General features: G+C 35.1%; 1 protein-coding gene across 1 annotated transcript in view; it reads right to left on the minus strand.

Annotated features, from left to right (window-relative positions):
* Positions 1 to 1,823: 1,823 nt before the first annotated feature.
* The window catches only part of STAM (signal transducing adaptor molecule), a 32,908-nt gene continuing 10,515 nt past the window's right edge, over positions 1,824 to 24,216 (minus strand). The window contains exons 3-14 of the mRNA XM_058032003.1: positions 17,665 to 17,740; positions 17,484 to 17,579; positions 16,813 to 16,959; positions 16,451 to 16,541; positions 15,277 to 15,469; positions 14,857 to 14,951; positions 13,522 to 13,610; positions 11,844 to 11,931; positions 9,265 to 9,319; positions 8,770 to 8,923; positions 8,082 to 8,257; positions 1,824 to 6,910 (exon numbers count right to left, since the gene is read on the minus strand). Coding sequence (XP_057887986.1) covers positions 6,661 to 6,910; positions 8,082 to 8,257; positions 8,770 to 8,923; positions 9,265 to 9,319; positions 11,844 to 11,931; positions 13,522 to 13,610; positions 14,857 to 14,951; positions 15,277 to 15,469; positions 16,451 to 16,541; positions 16,813 to 16,959; positions 17,484 to 17,579; positions 17,665 to 17,740 — 1,510 coding nt within the window. The 3' untranslated portion in view covers positions 1,824 to 6,660. The remainder of the gene's footprint in view (positions 6,911 to 8,081; positions 8,258 to 8,769; positions 8,924 to 9,264; positions 9,320 to 11,843; positions 11,932 to 13,521; positions 13,611 to 14,856; positions 14,952 to 15,276; positions 15,470 to 16,450; positions 16,542 to 16,812; positions 16,960 to 17,483; positions 17,580 to 17,664; positions 17,741 to 24,216) is intronic.

Here is a 24,216-nt window from a genome sequence, read left to right on the forward strand (position 1 = left end):
ATTGAAGGCTTCCATTCCTTGATATGAATGCTTCCTGTAGCCAGAAAGTGATAGACAGAGACACTGACCAGCCAGGTTGTGGTACTGAGCAGTGTCCCAGTGACAACAGGCTCTGCCAAGCACCCTCCACCTTGCTGCTGGGTTCTCCTCCTCTACAGGGCTCCAAAGCACAGCAGCTGAGGCAGGGGATGTCACCAGCATGGGAACGTGGGTGTAGGCACCAAGCTGCACTGTTTGTTAGCAATCAAAGCTGCATGCAGAAGGACTCAAACCTATGCTGAACAGAGTTAAGCAGAGTCAAAGCAAAATATTAGGTGACAAAATCACCACATTCCATATATATTCTATCAGAAGATTGTATGCTAAAAATGCATTTGTCTTTTTTAGCCCTATGTGATTATCTGCATTAGTGTGTGTTGCCCATGTACACTCCCAGGGTTGATGCGAATTTTAAAAAGCACAAATCAGCCTTAATCAGTGGAAGTTCTCCCAAAGGTTCCCTCATAATGGCTTAATTCTCATTTGTCACTTAAAACATAGATCACAATCAGTATCAACAAAAACAGACTTGACTCAAAATAATCTGGAAATTTAAATTTAAAAATATTGTGAGAGAGAAAAATCTTTATCCTGCAACACAGTAGAATAAGATTTCAAAAACTAGTTAGAGTAATAAGACAATTCATTAAAGTCTCCAGCTTCATAAATATGATATGAAGTGAGTGCTATGAAGAGATTATAGATGAACCAGTTCTTCAAAAGTTTAAGAGTTGGTTCTAGCTTCTTAAACACAGACTTCATGCTTATATTATCTCTTGCCCAGGTTCATGGCAACAGATTTTACAATAAACTTTAAATACTATGAAACAAACTCTCAAAATTTATTTTTATCATAGGCATCTCAACAGAAATGCTTATCTAAAAGAGATAGGCAGTAAAGCAAACTCAATATTAATTGCCTCTCCCTGATCCAAAACAGAACAAATTTCATTTCTACACAATCTACAGAACTTTTAATTCTGTCAACTGAATAGACATTCTCTTGAAAGACACAAATTATCCTACTGAACTAACCCACAATCCACATAACCTCTTCTTCTAAGGGGTTTGGCTCACATCTTTAGGAAGTGGCCCTAAGAACAGGCAAACTGATACTGCTGCTCACTGCTCCCAAAGTCCCATGCATGGTGTCTACATCAATTTAAGCAAGAGATTTATGCTTATCACTGTTGTAAGAACACAGCATACAGTTGTCAAATCTATTAAGCTTCAATTCTAACAGCACTTTAAGATTCATTAACCAGATTTTAGCCTGATCTTCAAGATATTGCACATTGATCAAAACACCAGGTTCTACACTACTTTGTGTTGCTGTCACAGAAATGGAATGAACTGTCAAGCTACCATAGAATCAACTTATTCATCTGTAACCAAATATATTCATCATAGTACAGACACAATTGTTTCCATTTGTTCTTTAAAATCCTTTTAAAACACTGATGCTGTATTTACCAACAGAGGACATGCAGCATACTTGAAATAAGATATACATTGGATTATCTGAGTTAGCTGAAGGAAATCAATGAGAGAACATGTTTAAAAAGATAATGTAATTTATGTGTAAGCATTAAACAAGAACAAAAAACCTACAAATCCTCCCTGACCAGAACAAACAAAACCCCCACCTCCAACCCATCTGAAAACAGAAAATGTAAGTACTTCTAACAGGCCTTGCTTATTGTATCTCTAAGTCTTTCCAGCAAAAGAAGTCCTTGCCAGGATATTCTTCTATAAAATTTATAAATTGACTTTGCAACATAATGAACTAAATACTCCAACTTTAATATTTTGCATTCATACCAAAAAACAATTAACAGTTTTTACAAATAGTGTTATTTACTAAAACAATTCTTGTACAACAGTGCAGTATATCTAAATATATACATATGCCAACATCAAAGGGAGCATCAAAACAAACAAAGCCAAACAAAATGCACTTTGCTACTGTGTACACTTTATTAAAACCAAAGCAGACTGCAGCAGGTTTTTATTTTTCATGACATAGACAAAAAATATTTGGATTCCAGAAGAACATGCAGGATAGAACAAAAACTGCTACCACCTTTCTGCCAAGGAAGCAGCATGAAAAGGGAATTTCAGATCTGCAATTTACATAGTAGCAAATGGAATGTTTTTAAACACAACCATCCTAATTTAAGAAACAAGGCTTCAAAAATGTACGTAGTGTTTTTTACATACTGAAGCAAAAGTTCAAATGTCAAGGCTTTCTCCATGTTTTCCTATGGTATTGGACAGTGTATGTATGAAAGTCAATATTCTTCACTGCAGCTGAAAATGAGAAAGGAGCAGCTGTAGTGTGGAGTTGATCAGCTTTACTAAGGTTGAATAACAGAGTAAAAAATGATTCTGCCTGCTGTTGGCAATGAAGGTTTTTGTAACTTTTATTCTACCTTTATCTTTAAAAATAACTCTTCCAGTTCTTAACTGGAAAAATTATACTCCCTTGTTCTTCAAAACAGATACATACATGTTCTCCAAAGGAAGGTGCAGTTGTGTAATTCAAAGTGCCAGTGTAGCTGCTCTAACTAGAGATGCCTTTTTCATTCTGTGAACCCCAGCAGAGAAGGAATAAGACAAGACCTTTGTATATAAAGACTGCACAGATATCTTTGAAATATGAGTGAAAAATAAAGTGATATTAGAGAAAATACTAAAAAAATTGGAGAATGAGGTATTAAGCAGTTCTCCAGTGTAAATCTGATGCTCCTGCCATCTAGAGGAAATCAGAGAACTATAGTAGCAGCCTAGAGTTGATCAGCAAAATATGTATATGCTATTAAAAGCAAATCCATCTCATTCATGTAACCATTTGCAATCTGACAGAATTTTCTGAAGCTCAGATTTATTTAGTTTTCCCTGCCTCAAAATTCATGAACAGTATTTTGACATAAATACTGTGACATGAGGGCAGTATGCTGCTCCACACCTGTTGAAACATGCAGGAATTCTTACATTTTGCTCCTTTTTTACTACTATGTGCTTTGGCCAATGACATTACAGACACATCTACACAGCACCAGTTACTAAACAGAGTTGGGCAAATATATTGTGACTGCACACTCTGGAACACACTGCCATGATGTCAATACAGAAAATTTTAACATAGTACCCCTGTATTTTTCTTGGGAGGTTTTACAGTAAATCTTGACACCTTTGTTGTGCCCACATAAATTGAGATGATACACATGGCTAAAAAAATTTTGCTCATAGAAGTGAAATGCACAGAAGGCAGTTTCCAGAGTTTGCTCCAATTCATGCCAACCAAGACACTGAAATGCCCCTTCTGAAGTTAATTAGCATTTTTGTATTCCTTAATGAAAGGGTTAAGTAAAAAAGGGTTATACAAACTATCTGGAAGACATTTTAGCCTTAAACTGACAATTTACATGTAAAGAAACAAGACATTCAAAAATCAGGTCCTCTATTGGAACATGAAGAACATTTCCAACGATTCCTTACTTTCAAACAGTTTACATTCTGACACTTTATTTAATTGTTAAAAAGCTTTTCCACACAGTAGCTGTACGTGTGCTTTCCCCTGCTCACTAACATTTCAGTGTTCAACACCATAATAAGGTAGAACAGAAGTGAACTTGGTCAAAACAATGCATGAACAAGGAATCTGAGAATAAATCATGGCAGAGAAGCACCAGTAATGGCATCTCCAGGTTCATGATAACAAACCAGCAGAGAGGAGGTGAACTGAAGTTCATTTCTGAGCTGTAAGAGAGAATATGAGAGGATGACTGCAGGAATTCATGCAGTGACAGCATCTAGCAAAGTAGAAGGCATCACTTCAGAGTATCAAGCATACAGGGCACAACCAAGCAGAAAGACATTTTCTGATTTAAAAAATCAACATGAAGTAATACAGCTCCAAATTCAATTTAATCCAAAAATTGCATGTGAAATGGAAAATGTAGGTAGCAACAGAAACACTAAGACTCGGAACCTAAAATTTTAGTGACCTCCTCCACCAGTTATAGACAATGAACTCTGATTCAAAGTCAACTAAAACTCCCAGCCTGCTACAGGAGATACCTTACAGCAGTGACTTTTATTAAAGTATGAAGGAAAATAGCAAATGTCTATCTTTTTTTCACAACTTTCATTATATTGAATTTAAAGGGGCACTGAATTTTAGCAAGTGGATTTTTTTTGTCATTATGAGCATGAAAGGTGATTTTAATTTTCATAAAAGTGGATGAAGGACCAAAATAAGCAAATTGGAGAGCAGAAAAACTGTGATGCACATAATGGTTCAGTGTTCAAATGAGAAACCAGGATCCAGCATTTCTGTAAATCAAGGAAAAACTTCGAAAGTTTTAAAAACAATGACAAATTATGAACAAAATGTATTTTTTCTGCGTCATTTCTGTATGGAAGTTCCACATACCCTTACTAGGGAACATGTGACACAATATATGAAAGCCTAAGAATACAACTGTTAATATCAAAAAGACTATCTTGATGCTTCAAGCTTCTCCTTGAGTCAGGGACTAAGAACAATGGAATAAAAACATTATTTTCACTTTTGTGTATAAATTATACATTTCTATACATTGACTATCTGATTTTGGAACAAGATACCTAATGCACACAGAGAACACTATCTAAATTATACTACAAGTTCTTTCTAAATACATCACTTCTTCAATCCATAAAAAGTCATCCATGACACAGTATGTCAGATTATTACTTTTTTCTTTAGTATTTCCTTTCAAATTTCACAGCCTTTTGTGATGACACCAAGTACTGAAATAATTAATGACAGTTTGCAAGGATGGTTAAAAATTTTAGAGAAAACAAATATGTGAAAATTCTAGCATTAGATCAAGGAGCTGGCTAGAACATCTCCAACTGGAATAGATCAACCATGGGCATGTTTTGTAACCACCCCAATTAGAAGTTATGCAAAGCAGTCATCAGAAAGTATCTGGCAAAACACTGACGTCAATTAAAATAGTGAAACAAAGGCATGTTAGGTAACTGTGAATAGATGCAGGAGTAAATGTGATAACGGAGCTCATTTTATAGTACAATGTACAATTGCAACATTTAATTCCAGAAGCATCACACTAAAATATAGTACACATAACAAACAACTTCTGACATACACACAGGACTAAAACCAGATCTGGTATTGAAATTAGTGGAAATTAGAGCTGCTGGAAAAGATGAAAAAGGATGCATACAAACACAAAGTAACAACAGTCTTTGTACAAGAAACTCTGCTCAAGCACACCTGAAATGCTGCCTTCCATTACCACATTTCTTTTGCAGCACCTCATCTACAGAAAGAAAATACCATGCTTTGCAAAGCCATGTGGCTAAATTACTGAGGAACACAAGGATTTAAAACAGGCTAATGCATGTTGCTGCAGAAGAGAATTTAAAGTAACCTAAAAGTGGATTTAGATGAGATGCCTCATGAACTATTCAAATTATAGAAGGGTTAATAAACTCAAATGGTACAACTGGCAATTGAAACAGACATTTAAGGCAGAAGTGTTTGTGTTAGAACAGTAAACAGAACAAATTGTTAAGCAAGGCCACAAGAGATATAATGAAGCCCTGAAGGTTTGTTCAGCAAAGTGATTTACATGTCCATAATTCTCCGTGTTCTAATTAAGAAGACTTGAATAAAATAGTGTAATTCATGTTGTGTGTTCCAGTTTAAAACTCCATTGCTTCTCTTTCAAATCAATTCCTCTGTCTTTCTTTGGTGTAATCTCTACCAACACACACAGAATACAGTTCTGGTTCTCATATTAAAAAACAACTCAAAAATAAATTACATGCTTCTCATGATAAAATGCTGTTCTGTTTCATGGTCCCATGACATGTTTAGCAGCCTCTGAATAGCAGTTTTAAGTTAGTAATTTTGTCCGAAGCAGAATCATAATTTGCTGTTATCTCCCCAAATTATTTACTAGTTAACAAGTTTACTTTGGTAGATAAGCTGTCTAATAGTCATGATACACTTGTGTTCAATTTAAGAAGTAGTGAAACTTAGATAAGTTTACAAATTCATATATAGACTTTAGCTTGTAATTGTAACCATGATATGCAGAATTACTGTTTTTCCTGCACTGGAAAAAGACATTGCATCTGTCTTAAAACTAGACAAAACTATGAAATATGGTTGTCAGTTCATGATTAAAATAAAATAGTAAAGCAAATTATTTTTAAACATTGTGTTAAATATATTCACATGACCACCATAGTTATATGAAATGGGCACTACTGCAATCACACACTATATGTACATAACATATATGCCACAACAGTTTGCAATGGTTGAGTTTTCACAAACTAGCCAATTTAACCATACATAAATAATCTTGTACCAATTTTAGGCATTTTAAAAGGAATTAAATTTCCTAAATATATCAGTTCTTCCGCAAAATTAAAAAAAAAAATCCTAAAAAGTCAGTGCAAATTGAACTTGTTCACCAAGAGAGATTCTTATTAAGCTGAGGATAAACAAAGTTTAAGAGATTAAATGAAGGAACTCATAGAATCGCCAACCGCCTTTAGCAGAGGTTAAAGAAGATTAGGAATCACAAGTCCTGGATCCTATAGCAGAGCCTTCTGTGAGTAACTGTGCTGTGCTTGTTGAGGTGGTGGAGGCTGTGGTTGTTGTGGAGGTGCTTGCTGACTGCCTGCTGTCTGTGGCAGAGCTGTAGATGCTAAGTTATAGTTTGGCACCTGGGACATATTAGTTCCAGCATTCTGATAAGCAGCAACATCAACAGTACCAGGTTGTGGACTATACACTGAAGGCTGGTTAGAGAAGGTACTTCCAGCAACAGAACCAACCATTGCACTGAAAAAAAAACAAACAACAACAAAAATGAGAGAAAACATATTTAAAGAAGAATTAACAAACCATTTACCAACAGAACAGCAAAACTTTATTGCTTCTTCAGTTGTTCTATTTATACACACAAAAATCTTCTAACTCTGGACACGTTGCATATTTAAAACTGTAGCCAATGAGTATTCCCATTAAAACTCAAACACACTCCTCAGATTTAAACATACAGTAGACACTCCCTATGGATTTAAAATTAGACCATGTCTGTACTTCTGATTTATTTCAAGGTGCAAATGGAATACCATCTATCTTCCATTCTGTTCATGAAAAAAACCAAAACCCAACAAGTTGTTTTAAATAGCAAAACAAGTCAGATGAATATGCAGAAACTCACTTTATCATTGTATGCTTTGCTATCCCAAATAAGTACCTCTGGGGACAAAGACTAACAAATACTTTAATAACTCATATTGATGTGTCTCCCAACTTTTTAGAATAAAATTACTCACCACAGAGAGTAAACAAAACCAGAAAACCCAAACTAACATAAACCAATTAGCAAAAACCCACAAATCTTTCCACAATATAGGTAACTGAACCAAAACTTTGCATCTTTGGCCATCCAGCCAATGTAAAATGTCTCTTTTAGTTTCCTTATTTGGGCAAGCTGTATAAGCTTTAGTGAGTATTCATTGCCCATTCACTTCTTTCCCAATATGAGCAGAATTCTCCCCATTCTTCTGTAGTAAGATATTTGACAAATGAGCAGTAGAATTTGTACCCAGAAATTATGCAGAGCCAGCCAGAGCAGCATATAATCTTCATCATTAAAACTGTATTAAAAGTTACTACTAATTCTACTAATTAATGCCTGTATAATTTTCTCTGTTTTATATAAAAAAGCATAGAGCTATATAAATTACATATTTTGTATATAGAAAATTTAAAACTATATAAATTAAAAAAAAAATAAAAAACTTAAGGAATAAAGGTAAAAAAAAAACCTTAAGGAATAAGGTAAAAAAGGAATTTTTACCAAATACATGACACCAATAAAAAGCACTCTAGATATGATTGCACTAAAGTATCATTCAGTTGTGTTTATTATATTCCTGTAATTTAAAAAAACAGTCTCTGTTTAAATTTATTTAAACTTGAATAGAAAAATATTTAAAATTACTTTGTGTAAGACGTCTGTGCAGGCTGACCAGGAATTACTGAGCTGGCAGATGGAGTAACTGTGCCTTGGCTGAGAGAAGGGAGCTGCTCTGGAGGAAGATTGTAACCTTGAATGGGGCCCATCTGTGCACTCCCTGCCACCAAATACGCATTACCTTGAGTTTGCCCTGGATAAACCTAGGAAGTTAAATAAAGCAGTATTAGAAATAAAATAACGAAAATTTGCTATTCAATATCTGACTTTAGAACTTAGACTTCTCAAATCTTTTAGTTTCCTTTTTTTAAAAAAACATCACTGAAGAGCATTTAGCATTTGAATTACTGCAGTTAAAAATGGTGATTGTTTCATAGCATCATTTTCATGTTGAATTATCTATGAGTAGATAGGGAGAAATTGTACTCCTTTGGTTGCTTCTTTTCTTTGACCCACTATGCAAAGCCCTGGCAGTTTTATTTTTTAATTTTATGCAACTTAAAGCCCAGGATGGGCTTTTTCCTTCATCAAAATGAGCTGAACAGAAAAAAACACTGAATGCATTAGAACCCACAAAAGAAGAGCATCCAAAGCTTGTAGCTGAAAACAAACACTTTTTATTTTTTTACATACTGTGCAAAAAAACTAAGAGAAAACACTGCTCAGTCAGTGTGAACTTGATAAGGTCAATGGCAATTAAAGGCTACATCCATACCTGAGAGCCAGAAACACCAGATGACTGCATGTAATACTGCTGGTTTTGTAGTTTTGCATACATGGAATACATTGGGTCCTCATTCATCAATTTGTTATACAAAGAAAGAGCCTCCATTGCTTTTACATTGAGCTCTGACAGTTCTGAATGTTTCCTAGAAAATATATATTACAGTTATAATACAGTTCATTTTACAATTTAGATAACTTTATTATAGGACAGACAACATAGAGTAATTTCATTAGGTGTGTTAAGTAACTTTTTTTTATTGTGAACTGGTGCTTGACAAGTGACAGAAAGTCAAATGTTATAACACTATAAATTGTTATGTGACTATGGGAAAAAAATCTTCAGACCTCTTCTCAGAGAAACTACTAATAAATACACATATTTTCTTTGCCAGTATTCATAGAAATTACAATATTATCAAGTAATAATTCTGCTTTCTAAGAATAAATTTTAATTTCGGTCAAAGCACATGACATTTCTTTTTACCTGTCTATATCCTCCAATTTTTCATCTATGAGAGGTCCCATCTGGTGGCACATTGCTAAAATAGAAACACATTAAAATATATCAGAGTAATAAATGTTTCCATACTGCAAAGTCAGAAAGCAATAAAAAATTAAATAGAAATAGATGCAAGTCCAATTTTGTTTTAGTTCATTACTATAATCTGTATGTCAAAAAAATTTTAATAATAGAGGTAGCATCATGAACAATTCAAGAATGAGACCCAGCTAAAGTTCTCAGTACTGGCACAATTTTAAAATTATATTTTTAAAATAAAAATAAAATGAAACAAAACACATTTAACATCCAGGAAGTATAAAACTGAAACTATTTTGCATAAAAGGTCCACATGAATCGAAATGTCTTCTTAAAGGAAGAAGATTTGGCACTGGAACCTAGATCGTGTGCTCATCTAATTTTGCTACAAGAAGACTATGAAAACAATGAAGGAGAAAACTGGTTGCAATGATTCAATTATCTGCACATCAAAAGACACCAATAGCACATTAGACTCACTAGAATTCTAACTGGGGGAAGGGGCTCTTTCAAACCAGTGATGTGCAAAAAACAACACAAAATCTTACCAGAATCAGAATTAAAAAGCATTAAAATAAACAAAAATGCACATCCCATGCCTCCTTTCAGCACAAGGACATGGAGCTCATCTACCTGCCAAGTAAACCATGGCTAATTAGCAGAAAGGCAGAGTTTGTAAAATGTCAAATAAACAGACACAGAAGCTGAAAGGATAATTTACAATATTAGACATGCAGAAGGTCCTGAAAACATCTGAGCCATGACAAGTGCAAGGACATCATTACTGAGTTCCTTGAAGGCAACTCCAGGTGAAAGAGGAGCTGTATGCAAGGTACCCATCTGCTTCTTTGAACCTGGGATCAGAAATACATTGGCAGAAATGTCGGGCAAAGATATAAAAGCTGTCAAAGTTCTGCCTGCTTTTATGTATAGCACAAAGTGTGACAAAAGGCATCACAAGGATTGCTTAGATGTCTGTTAACATGATGACTGCTCTGCTGCCAACTACAAACTCTGGGCTCCTGAACACATTAGAATGAGCTCTCCAGTTCAAAGACAATTGTGACTGGACATGTGGATGGCAGAAGAAAATTAAGTGATTTTTCTGTCAAATTTTTGCAATAGATATGTTTTGAGTCCTTGGTTCCTACCAGTGGTGGCAGATGCTGATCAACATTTGATAGAAAACCACTTCATTTTCTTCTGCCATGCACATGTCCAGTCATAAATGTCTTTAATCAGCATCTGCCACCACTGGTAGGAACCAAGAACTCAAAACACATCTACAGCAAAATTTTCAGAACCTATGCCAAAACCAGTAGTTCACCAAAGCCTACTTAAGTGTAGAGCAAGTAATCTTGAATTAGCATTGTAGAACTATATGTAGCCCTAAGTCTGACATGTGCTGTTGCAGGTAGCTGGGGAGTAATCATCTGACCACACTACTGCCTTCAGATTCCAGGAGCAGTCCCATGGTTCAATATAAAATTCAGCATTGCTTTAATGATCTCACAATGCATTTTGAAGCAACTCCTAAGGTAAGCCATATCTGTAGGCAGGTTGACAAGCATACATTTAATTTCTCTGCCTCTGTCCTGGATCAGATACAGGCAATCTGCTTCTTAGACAACAGCCTCTATAGCTATGTTTGGGACTTGAAAGAATAAAGCCAGTCATGTTTCTTTCTACCTCTCTTTAGTTTCAGTGGAACTAGAATATGTGTAGACCTGTTGCTGATGTGAGTTTCTGAAACAGCATTCATTTACAGACATGATGAACCAGATGGGTGTGGAAAGATGGGAGATACCTAAACGTTTACAAACCTAATTAATTATTAACTTCTAGATAGATGTAGAAACTGCCATTTTCATGACAAAGTCTGGTGTCATCTGAATTGTCACTTTAAGCCTATGTTCTGTCTCGTAATTGGGAAGTTTCTTTTCTTCCTTTTCCAAATTCTATTTTAAAATTTTTGGTGCATGTATCAGCCTAGGTAAAATGATCTATAATGTCTCTGTGAAGAGGTAGTCTAAACAATGACTCAAAGAGTAGGAAAATTTGTAGCACTCTATGAGTTATTTGTTAATATGCAACTCCTCCAGAAATACACATGCAAGTGAAAAGCATGTGGGACACCCACGAGTCTATTCTAAATCTCTCTAGTATTTCTGCTTCCTCTCATGGAATCTTCCTGACACAACTTTTGCCACTCATGCTGTGCTACCCTGTGAAGGAAAAAAATTATGAATGAATATGACCAAGTATTTATGTGTCTTGAAAAGGGAAAATAATTTAGGAAACAGTAGAGAAAAGTAGATTTGTTTTAAGTTAATATTTTTGACTTTGGTCTCGTGGATGTGGGAAACAAGAAGTGAGAAGATAATTATGGCTCAGGCACTTTTCTTAGGCATGCTTCTCACATGCACACGAAACTGAAGTAGTTTCAGCTTAGTTTCAATCTGCATTGATACAGAAAATTACCAGTGATGAAAACAACAATGAAAAAATTCATTCTTTTTTGTTACCCTCAAGATGAAGCAGTTCTGGGAGGTCTGGCTGGTCATCAGATGGATCAGCACTTTGTAACATCTGCAAGAGTTGGTCCATTTTATCCTGCAACACAAATTGTATTATCAGGGCAAATGTGGCAGCAAGGGAATTAGCACTTTCCGGACAGTAAATTAAAGCAGCTGTTCACAACAGCCATTTTGATCTCTTGGCACTTCAGAACCAACTAGACTAACTTTAAGAAATTGCAAATTATACATGCTACTTTACAGGAATGAAGTTGCTTGAACAAGAAAATGCTAAATGAGAAAAAATGGTGGTAACAAGTGGAATGTGCAGAATACTCCTTTATTCCTAGAAGTCCTTTTAAACATATATTATCTTCTGAGCAGTTCCTATTTTTCCAGCCTAGATATTACATATGCAATACCACCACCTAGTGGGATTGGTGGGAATGTTTTGACAGAATACATTGAGAAAGTACTTTAAATTCACTGAAAAGAAATTTTAAGTGCATGAGGCCTATTCAGCATATGAGCCATGTCATTACCATGTCAATATAACGAAGTGTTGTTTTAAGATGATCCTTGGAGGCATCTCAGGATTTACTTCAGAATAAGTTAAGCTTAAGTAAAGAGTTTAAGTGCAACCATTTTGTAATAAAAACATCAAAGGTTAGAAAACAAACAGGCATAAAGTCTTTGAAAAATATGTCTTGGACTGAACTATATTGGTTAAAGTACCAAAAACATAACATGTAAATTTTTTAAATCATTTATTAGTTGAGCACTATCAAATAAATAGCCTTTTTCACATTGTGTTATATAGGTTGTATAAAGGAAAACCATGCTTTGTCCTCCTTAAACCATAGAAAGTTTGGGAAAAGTCAAATTAACTACTTCCTTAAAAATTATACTGTGGCCAATTCAAAAACAAAAGAAGACACTAAAAAATCAACAATGGACTCATAGAAAACAAAAGCTGGAAGGCTGAAAGCTCAAGGCAGGCCTCAGATAATCTATTTCAGCAGGTTACAAACTAGTATCTCCTGGGAAGAAGAGTTTTTGAGGTGGGATTTAAACAGGACTTCAGGAAGGCAGTAACTGATTTCTCATTTCAAAAAAACAATGACAGAACCCAGGTTGAGGTAAAAAAAAAAAGGGGGGGGGGGAAATTTCCTGGACTGAATGTTCCTAGAAACCCTACAGGATCACTGTGGTGAGATTGTAACTATCTTACTAAATCTGACTTACACAGGAACAGAATTTTAGACTTTTCAGGGACAGAAAGAGATCTTTCATTCTGAGGGTAGACAGTGGTGGTTACACTGGAAATAAATCTAAGTGAGCAGTCAAGATGAGTATCTCTATGATATCCTGAAGTATTTTAAACAAAATTTGAAAGTAGATGTACTACTCAGCACTAAGATTCTAGCTTGGAGGTAAACAGATGTACAACCCTCAAGTAGGGCCCTAAATGGAATGCAGTTCCAAATTCATTTTCAGAAATTCCTAAAAACTTCAAGACTCTTAAACAAAAGGGAATCTGAAGATTTTGTTTATTACTTTAATGAAAACTGTCTTTCCATGCTCTTTTTATCATATTTTTGAAGTATGAGATGAAAGGGTTAAACATCACATATTTAAATGTCCCAGCAGCGCATTTTATACCAATCAGGATTTTTGCCATGCTTACTTCATCAATATAAACTGGTTCTGGCTCAGGTTCTATTGTCTCTACTTGAACTTCATCACTGAACTGCACTGTTTTCTTCTCTGCTTTCACTGTAAGATAAACAGCCAGACTTAATTTCACAAAAGAAAAAATAAACAATGACATAAATATTATACAACTAGTATAAGTTATAGGTTCCTTGCATTTGAAATGTCTACTATTGACATTTGAAAGCCACAGACCTAAATAATTTTCTTATCTGTAAATCACATTATTTAAAAAATAGATCAGGTCGCACAAGCTCAGCAGAAATGTGTTTTAGCAAGTAAATGGCTTTATCATAGTCTCCCTATACATAACATATTAAAATGTCATCAGGATAAAAGACTCAAAGATTGACTGGAAACAACAGGGCTACCAAGTCAAGTTTAAGATTAAACTGATAAAATCATCTATGACAAACTGAGCCTTCTTTTCTCCAAAGCCAAGTCCACAACTGAAAGGTCTCAAGATTCTCTACTCCTTCTTCACCAAATCCTACATGCAAAGCATCTCACTCCTCTGAAGTGGAGACTAGCACAAAAAAGCTCTATATTTAGCAAAAAAGCTAAATATTACTCTTATTAGATAGTCTTAGCATAGCACAAATGACTGGTACAGCATGTAATTCTGCTGACTTGCTTATCCTTCTGGCACCCTCAAATTGCGAGCACAGAAGATTAATCTTGCAAACCCATGAGATTTACAGAAACCAACTCTAAAATCTTGAAGTCTTATCTCATATTTATTATTTTTATTAAATATTTAAAGTAGATTGGATGGATATAAATAAGCTGCATGGAGAAAATCCCTCTGTCCACTATGCACAGGTACATACCTACAGTAGGTAGGTTTCTTGAACTATTTGAACACTGGTAATCTGTCTCCAAGTCCTATCTGCCATGGGGCCTTCAGGTACATCTCAATTAGATATGCACCATTGCAACTGCACAAAAAGGCCATTTGGAAAAAAAGGTGCTGTTGCCCACATTTGTTTAGGTGTCAATGGAGTGATTTCATGAGTCTCAAAGAAGCTGATGACAAAGCAGCAGCAGACAGCAGCATTTTTCAGCAGAAGACAGTTTGGGCAGCCTTGGTCTGACTGTTGTTTGTGATAGCATAGCAAGGGCTCCTCAGTTTTACTTCAATGACCACATTCACTTGCAACTGAACTCTGCCATAAGGGGAAGGAAATCACCCATAAGCCATGGCAGAGTTAAACATATATATCATATATATATATATATATATATATATATATATATATATATATATATATATATATATATATATATAAATAAATGTAATGTTACTTACTCATTTCAGGCTCAGCAGAAAGATCAGCTGTTACAAAATTAGATGGAAACAATCCTATACCCTGATGAGTTTCTCCTTTCCACCAATTTGGATCACTAAAGATTAAAAAAAAAAGTAAAGCCATCATACATCAGAAATCCCATATTCATATGGAACTTTCCTAGGAATTGCACAGTAAAGGGTTTTTATATTACTAGCACATGAATATAATTTGCATATATGCAGAAATCTTCACACAGGAAATTTTATGCAAATACATTTATTTGTAAAAAATTGAGAAGATAACAAAATAAAGTATTAATACAAAAATACATTTCCATTCATTGTATTTCAAGGTATGCTTCTACATAGAAGATATAATTACTTCTAATTAATTTTTACAGTTTAACATAATTCTAGTAGGCTTTCTATATTACTTACCTGTCATCAAGTATAGTTATAAGTTCTCCAGCTTTAAAAGTCAATTCATTATCTTCAGCAGCCTCAAAATCGTAGATTGCACGAACCTTTCGGCCCTCATGTTTGTGGTTTGTTAAAAGGCTTGAGGTGCTTGGATACAAACTGGAAAGTGCTGTCTGCTGTTGCCTTTGTTCTTTTAGTGACAGCTCAATAGCTACAAAAGAAGAGTTACTCAAATGAAAATTCCCTATAGAAATGGGTTGATGGATATGAAAATTTAATTCTGTGAAAACTTTTAGTCTAATTCTATTCCTGTTGCATTTTAATGACTTTGTGTCTTTCTCTTAGAATTAATGGTAAATAACAAAGAGAGCAGAATTCTGCCTGTGGATTTACTGAGGCTTCCAAAATGGACAGGATGAATAAATAGCATTTGAGAACAAATATAATAACTCCACAAAGTATGATATTATTGCTACAACTTTGAACCAATGTAAAATATTTACATTCTTATTTTACATCTTACACCATGTTGAACTTTTCCAGATTGCCTGAAACATTAAAAAGATACATCTGTTCCAGTGCACACTGGTTCTCAGTTAGACAGAAGCCCGTAGCCTGGATTCACAGAATCAGACTTACACAGATTGGCTGAGGTTGGAAGGCACCTATGGAAGTCATCTGGTCCAATCCCCTGTTCATGCAGGGTCACTACAGCTGACTGCCAACGACAACTTTTTAATATCTCCAAGAATAAAGGCACCATCACATCCTTGGGAAACTGTGCTAGTGTTTGGTGACCTTCACTGTAAAGTCCCTCCTTAACTCATAATTAACAACATGATTTTTGCTTAAACAAGCAAAAATTTGCCCCTTCCTTTATATTCTTCCCTATCATTTCTTGAATTATTTCACATTTCTGGGTCATTTTCAATTGAACTTGACTGAGCAGAAAAGTTTCACTCACATTAAACTCAGTTCAAGTTTGCAGGAAAAAATTGATCATATTTAAGAAGGGGCAGTGTGGACACAAACATTATGAAACTCATGCAGATAGACTTTTGAGACACAGATCTCTTTAAAAGTAGACTTTGGTGGGTTGACTACTGAAGAAACCATTAGTAACACATACAGATTGACTACTGTTAATTTAAATAAATCAATATGCATCATGTCAGCAAATAAATGTACTCACCTTTAGCTAAATCCTCCTCTTCCTTTTTGGTGGCTACAGTACCAGGATCTTTGGCAACTAGAGCTGGACTTGCTTTTGCCTGTTCAGCAGCCTAGCCAAAAGTAAAAGATGTAAAAATTAATCCAAGAAAAAACTGACAGTGCATTAAGTTCACCATTTTCCTTTGTATTCATCTGCTACATAAAAATCTAAAATAATTTAGAGCATTTCACTCCTCAAAGAAAAGCTTTATTAAGACAAGGTAGCTTTCATTTTATTTGCCAAACATTCTAGAATTCAAGACTACAAACTGTAAAATACAGAGTTAAGGATAAAAAGAATTTGTGAAACACTTTGACAACAACCACAAAAATCTAATATACCTGTGAACCAATAGCTGGGAAAGTAACTCCTTGCTCCTTAAGATTTTTAATCATAGCAGATATTAAACTAAGCTGTGGGTCATTCTTGAATTCATCAGTCCATTCCACCATAAGGGCTTTCAGCTTTTCACAAACTTTTGGATGACCCTGCATGGACAGTAGAAACTAGTTAAATGATGTAAGAATCTGATCTAAATTTCAAGTAATTGCATGTTACTCTCAATATAAAACATATAGATACCTTTGCAGTCAAGTTTAGCACTCAGTCTTTATTAGAAAGGGAGAATAATACATCAGCATTGTGTTTGTGCCAGTACAGTATGTGCCAGGCCCAAAATAAAGTAAAATAGGATTACATAGAACCTTCTGTTTTATCTCCATTTCATCATATTGGTATTTAATGTTTTACTGATGTTATTTAAAGTGAAAATATAGTAGCTTATTTATAAATTCACACACCACACCTCCCCCAGACAGAATACCTATGTTAACTAGTATGAAGTGGCATTCAGGAAGTTCTGAGAGCCACAGTCTTTACAATAATCTTCTCTCCTTCCCCTCCCCCCGTTTCCAGTCCTCTAAAAGTAGATTCCATTCCACTTTCAGATTGCCCCAATTCTCTATTTAATTTCCTTTACAGGTGAAACATAAAAGTCAATGCAATACATTACCTTATTCAACACATTGCTTACTTCACTGGCAAAATCTCTTGAACAGACTTCTAAATGAAAGATTTTGCCACAGTTTGATACACATGCTCCTAGAAGCTAATGAAAGAAAGATTAAAACTTAGATATTTTTTTGCAATATAACTTTTCAGGAAGAAAATGAACTACATTAAGAAGAACCTACTGTTAACGCTTGCATAGCGACGTGCGGATCTTTATGGTTCACTCTCTTCATTACAGAGCGGAGGCAGTCCTTAGGCCTGAAAAACACAATCCAGCTTTAAAAATATGGAATGGAATGAACATTTCCTTCTGCACACGTGACCATGCTGACAACGTTAACAGATAGCAAGAGCTCCTGAACACCGTGAGTAAATTATTTAGTAGCTTATAATTTAAAACAAGAACATTTAAAAATAAATTAAACAGCATAAACTGTTGTAGCCGTTTCTATCTGTAGGATTTGTATCTCTCTTAATTATCTAAACCTCTCAGTAATTTCTATTACTTCTTGTACTTAGAGAGAATTACTGTAAATACTCCAGAAATGCATAAAATCCCTTACAATTAGAGAACTGGAATTCTCTGTAGTCCATGCACCTACTCCTCTATATTTCACATACGTATGTAAGAACATTTCCTTACATACTGGTTTACCAACACCCTTTTATTTTGAATTACCACCACATTCCTCAGAGTCTCTTTTAATCTACAGAAAAACATTTATAAAGAAGCTATGTAATGAACAAATAACTTCTCAAAAAAAACCTCTTTGACAATCTACATCAAAGTTTCAAAGAAATTAAATACAGAATTCAAGTCTTATGTTGTGGTAGACAGAAATAACATGAAAAGCAACTTCAACAAAGAATTTGAAAGGGGACTTCAGAAAGTTTAGCATATTAAAATGTATTTGACTTTCTGATACTTTGTTCCATCTATAAAGTAGTGGAAAGCTGAGCCAGGCTGAGGTAGGAATTTTCAAGGGCATACAATCATTATGTGTTAAATAGCCCTGGAAAGATAACCCTGGAAGAGGGTAAGTAGAGAAGGAGGAAAAGAGAAGGTAAATTTACACTAAGAGATTTTACACACTTATGGAGTTTACACATTTATAGCATGGTTGTCTTTGGAAGCAAAAGTATTTTTCTGTTGAACTGATATCCAAAAACTAACATGAAACTCAGGTATAAGTTACACCACTGCCTGGCTATACTATATTTGGCAGTGTCTACATTTTACAGAAATGTCCACCTCATATTTAGTGGCACTAATTATAGAAAGTGCTATCACACAGCACAAGTACATATCATTCAGTGTATACCTTCATATACCAATTATTACAGATGAAGGCTTTAAGGCAAGTACTACCTTTTATCTATTAATTTTCCAAGACTTCTCATATGTTCATTTTAGTTGAGAAAGACTACAAGCTAAAATTGTTAGAAATAACTGCTTTCTGTAACCATTAGTTTATGAGTAGGATTAACAATGTGATATGATTGCAAGCTCAAAAAAGGTGCTTGCCCATTGTGAAGCCAGTATTTTTAAAGGCAGGGTGCAGGATCAAGAGCTAAGCAGTTCAGGAACAGTACCATTAGCCTATGATGTTTTTTACAAAGGCATCCAAAGTCTTATTAAAAGTAATAAGAAAGCCTCAAAGACAATTGATAATCCACATGTCTCAAGTACAATCTATTTGTTTATGTATTTAAAAGAAATTATCAATGCTTGAGTGTTAAATGTTTTTAAATACTCAAATGTTTAAAATAAGAAAAATTTTGATTACATGTAGATAGGAAAATAACCCAGGTGTACCAATCTTTAGTCACACAGAGTAAGAAGACCTATTCTAGACAGGCCTGCAATTCTTATTTTTACTTTTAATTAATTCATCATACAATTTAGTGCATAAATTATGAGAAGCACTATGCAGAAACCAGAGGGAAGCATGCATTCTATGAGTGCAGAATTCTGTCTACTTATTAGGCATCTCTCCAAATTGTACTATACAAATATTTGGCCAGAGCTCCACTCCAATGATGATAATTTCAGAGGCACCACCATGAGCAGTAATAACAAATAAGTAGGGTGAAAATATGGCAAGATATAATAGAAGTTATGTATCATATGTGGCATCATATGGTATCATAAACCAATTCATATAGAAAATAATGAATTTCAGGTTTAGTTTTAAAAAGTAGAAAAAAATCTGATTATATTTTATTTGACAAGGACACAATTAGCAGCATTTGCAATATAAAATACTACTCTGCACAAAACATTTCAGATATGTTCAGGAATTTATTGTTCATTTACAGTCTAAGGTAACTCTGTGGGACTCAGCTTTCCTCCTAGCTCCTTTAGAAACAGGCTGGTCATTAAGCTTCCTGGTCAGCCTGTGAGACATACATTGCAATTACAATGCAAATGCTACTGAGATTGTGTAATGTGAGGGGGGAAAAGGGAAGACACATTGGAAAACTACCAAGTAAGCAAGTTTGCTGATCTCTCTTGCATGAACAAGCACAAAAACAACCAAAGAAGAAACAGCTAACCAGAACACTGACTTGCTGAGGCAGTGATTAATCCTTAAGGAATCAAGACAAAGTTAGGCAAGCAGCAATATGGACAAACCATTCCTCAATGACAATTTGCCAATACCCACCCCCAACAGAGAGCACTGCAATGAACTTTTCTATTTTCTCAACACTTGGTGCAGCCTCACAGCCACTGACTACTTTTTTTCAGCCATCTTTTCTTTTTTTTTAAAAGTAACCTTTCTTGAAAAAAACTGAAGTTGTGAAAGTTTCACTGTAGACTGATATGTCTAATGAAATAAACAGTACAAGTGTCTCAAAGCCAAATGCAAATCTGATTGGAATAAGGAACTGGCTAGCACTGAAATTTACTGAATAAGGGGGGGCATCTTTGCTAAAATATACAATTCCTGTCCATTAATTTTTCCTTTTATTCTGTTTAAAGAACCATCCAAATTTTTTAATGTTATTTTATTCTAAGATGAAAAAACTATAGATTCAGTTTTGTAAACATTTTCATTTTAGAAAAGCAACACTATGCAAAAATCTATACCTTTCCTGTAGTCAGATTTAAAATGCCAGTCAAATATATAATCATAAAACATCCTGAGTTGGAAGGGACCCCCAAAGGGCCCTGCAAAGTACAGCCTCAACAATCACTCCATGTGATTAAAATTTTAAAAAAATTTAAAATAAACAAGTTTTAAAAAATGCTGTACAAAACCAGGAGGCAGAAAGGATTGTCTCTAACAGTAAAATCTTTGTTTTAATCATGTTTCTATGCTGAAAAGGCAACTTGCTCATTGAGCTAATATTGGCAAAAAACAGGATGCAAACAATGTGATGTGCAACTGCTGAGCTGTATGAGCTCCTAATGGAAATTCAGAGATTAAAAAAAACTGTTGTCTCAATATTAGACAAATTTTAGATTATCTAAGAACCTGATATGTGAAGCATGCAGAAAATGTTAATTCTGTACTACATGGAGTAGTAGTTCATATAGGCTATTGTAAACAAGTCATATTGTTTAAAATATTGACATATTTTCTGTCTTTCCTGTGTTTTCTATAAAAATTCTAATAGCAACTCTGATTTTAAAATTCACAAAGAGAGGGATTCAATGGAATTCTAACTTGCTAAAAATCTATTTTAGTTGTTTGGATTAAAGGAAGCAAGACAACATTTTCAGCAATTTGCAATTCTTGGTACCGAGAGTATTACAACATAAAAAATAACAGTAGCAATTATGCTATGGAACTGTAACTAATTTATCCTATGAGAAAATGCAATACCTTTGTAGCATAACAGGTTTCCAACAATTAATCTGGATACCAACAAGTTTGCAGACAATGTGCTATACCAGAAGTGCTACTTAATAAGTGTTTTTCTAGGCTGCTGCGGCTTCAGGTGTAAGGCAATCCACATCTAGAATGCTGTAGGATGCAAGGGAGCTTGTAGACTAGTACAAAGAAAATCCACAAAGGAGAGACTTTTGTAATCTAAATTTCTTCCAAGAACAGTAACAAACAGCTTGTACTGGAGCAGAATTGGTTCAAAAATTGAAGCCAATCCCAGTTAAGAAGACTTGCATACTTGTCAGGGGACCTTAAACTGCAGGAGAATTTCAAACAGCTAAGCATATCTCATTTAAACTTCTTAATGGGAAACATTGTCTTGCTTTACCTTGCTACTGCACAACATAATCCATAAAAACAAAGAAAACCCACTCTCAGCAAGTTTTAACAGAATCTGAATTTAAGCAACAAGTCAGTTGGCAGCCTATTACAAGCAGGATAAATACTACAAAGGTTTTAGTCCCATGTTTCTTTTATAAAACAATTTTATTAGGAAAAAGATTAAAATACAAATACACAAAACAAAAAGACCAAAACACAAACAAACTTCAGAAATCCTAACAGAAATTTATCTGCAAATTACCAGAAGATCTCTAGCTTTATGTGTACTGCTGTCTCTTGCAGCTGCACACATTTCAGCACTGTTCAGGCTTTGTTGCTGTGAGACTAAATTTCATCTGTGGAAAGGCTTTCAGTGAGTAAATAGAATACTGAAACATTCAATAATATAGTTACTGTTACAAGCTTGGCATCGACCTGCTCAAGGAATAGAAAAGCAGTTTTACATATAAAGACTAATACGAAACATTATTAACAACTTGCCAGCTGCTATCTTCACTACAGTTATACACAACAGCACAGAAACCTCAATATGCTGTGCTATTTTTGTGTACTCCTCCAGAGACCATCTCTAATCCCAAGGAATAAGATTATTTGCAAACCTGTCCTTAGGAACAAAAGTCCCAGGTGGGACTTTGCTGTCTGGCATCTCATACTGTTTCTAGCAGTTCTACAAGGCAATCCAAGTCATTCTCAGAGAAGCCTTCCAAAGCATCAGTGGCAAAACTTTCTTCTTGAGATTGTTCCATTCCTAAATTTTTACAAGAAATGCTTCAAAAAGGTGTATTTAAAACATTTCCAAGTCCTAAAACTACACTGACTGAAAGCACTATAAATACTCTGAAATTATATCTTTAAACTGTATTTTTAGTTGCTAGTTATTATACTTTTATACTTCATACTTTATCTTTTCTTGTCCAAAAAGTAAGTTCATGCATAAATTCTATGATAGAGCTCAGTAAATAATCAAACATGAAACTTTAGCAGCCCATATTAAGATGTGTTTAATTTAGTATCACATCTCTAAAATGTACGTTTTCCAAAGCCCTGCTGACAGAGAATAGCTTCTGAAAACAAGGAGAAGAAACACAAAGTCTTGTTGTTTTCTGTGACAAAGACACTGGTGGTCTGATGGTGAGAACAATGGAGGGCAGCAGATGCTTTATACCTTGATTGCAGCAAATATTTGACATACAGCTGAAGTCTTTGTAGTGTCCTTATCACATAGCAAGTGAAATACGGGCTGGGTAAAGGTGAGTGGAAAACTGGTCTCCTAAGCTCAAAAAGCTGTCACCTGTAGTGCAAATTCCAGCTAGCAGGCAGTATCCTTCAGGGATTTCTGCTGGGATCAACAGTGCTCTCTGTAACTTACTGACCAGAGCAAGCTGAAGGGGAACATTATCAGTACACTGACGCCATGGCTAATGTTCAGAGGAACCTGGACAGGCTGGAGAAATGGGCACACTGGAAGTTCAATAAGAACAAGGATAAGCTATTGCATTTTAATGAAGCCAGGAGCTGACCACATGAAAAGCAGGAAATTATCTGCAGGTCCTATTGGGTGAGAGGTGTCAGCAGTGCAGCCTGGCAGCTAAGACAACCAACCACATCCTGGCTTGAACTACAGGTCAGCACAACCAACAAGGTCAGGAAGGTGACCCTTTCCCTCCATTCTGCACTTGTAAGATTGCATCTGGAGCATTTTGTCCACTTCGGTGCTCCCCAGAGCAAAAAGGGTATTTACACACTGCCCTAAGTCCAATAGATAGCTGCCAGGACAGTCAGGGACAGTCACATACAAGGAAAAGATGAGAGAGGTGCTTTCAGCTTTGAGAAGAGCAGCCAAAAAGTGGGGCTTACTGCTTTCAACAAGCAATTAATCAGAGTATACACAGAAGATGCAGCCAGCTTCTTTCTTAGAGCTGCACAGTCACAGGACAAGATGCAACAGACAAGTCAGAACAGTAAAAATTGCAAACAGATTGCAGAATTTTTTATTTCCTTACTTAGTAAGTAGAACTAGTTAAATACTGAAACATGTTGCCCACAGAAGTTGCAGAACCTTTGACCTTGGAAGCATTCAAGACTCGACACGGTCCTGAGCAACCTGATCTAATTAGACCTGTTTGAAACTGGAGGGGTTGGACTAGATGTCCTCTGGAGGTCACTTCCAACTTAGATTATGATTCTGTAAGAAAAATGCCTCATGAAGCTTCCTGGGTTTACAGTGACACTGCTAAAACATATCAATTTATTTTATCTGCTACACTGGTGAAAAGCTGCTGTACACAAGTCCTAATTTTAACGCATCAGCCAGTATCTCCAAAGTAAGGACTGCAAAATATTTCAGCAGAAACCCCATACATTTTCCTTTTACTTGTAATCAATTTAAGTTAAATTCAGCTTTTGTAGAAATTTGCAAAAGATAACAAAAAATTCACTCCTCTCACCTGGGTATGAGACTGAAGTAACAGAATTAAAAACATTTGGGGAGGAAACTCC

Source organism: Melospiza georgiana, chromosome 1, assembly GCF_028018845.1.
Source record: "Melospiza georgiana isolate bMelGeo1 chromosome 1, bMelGeo1.pri, whole genome shotgun sequence".
NCBI classification, from domain to species: Eukaryota; Metazoa; Chordata; class Aves; order Passeriformes; family Passerellidae; genus Melospiza; species Melospiza georgiana.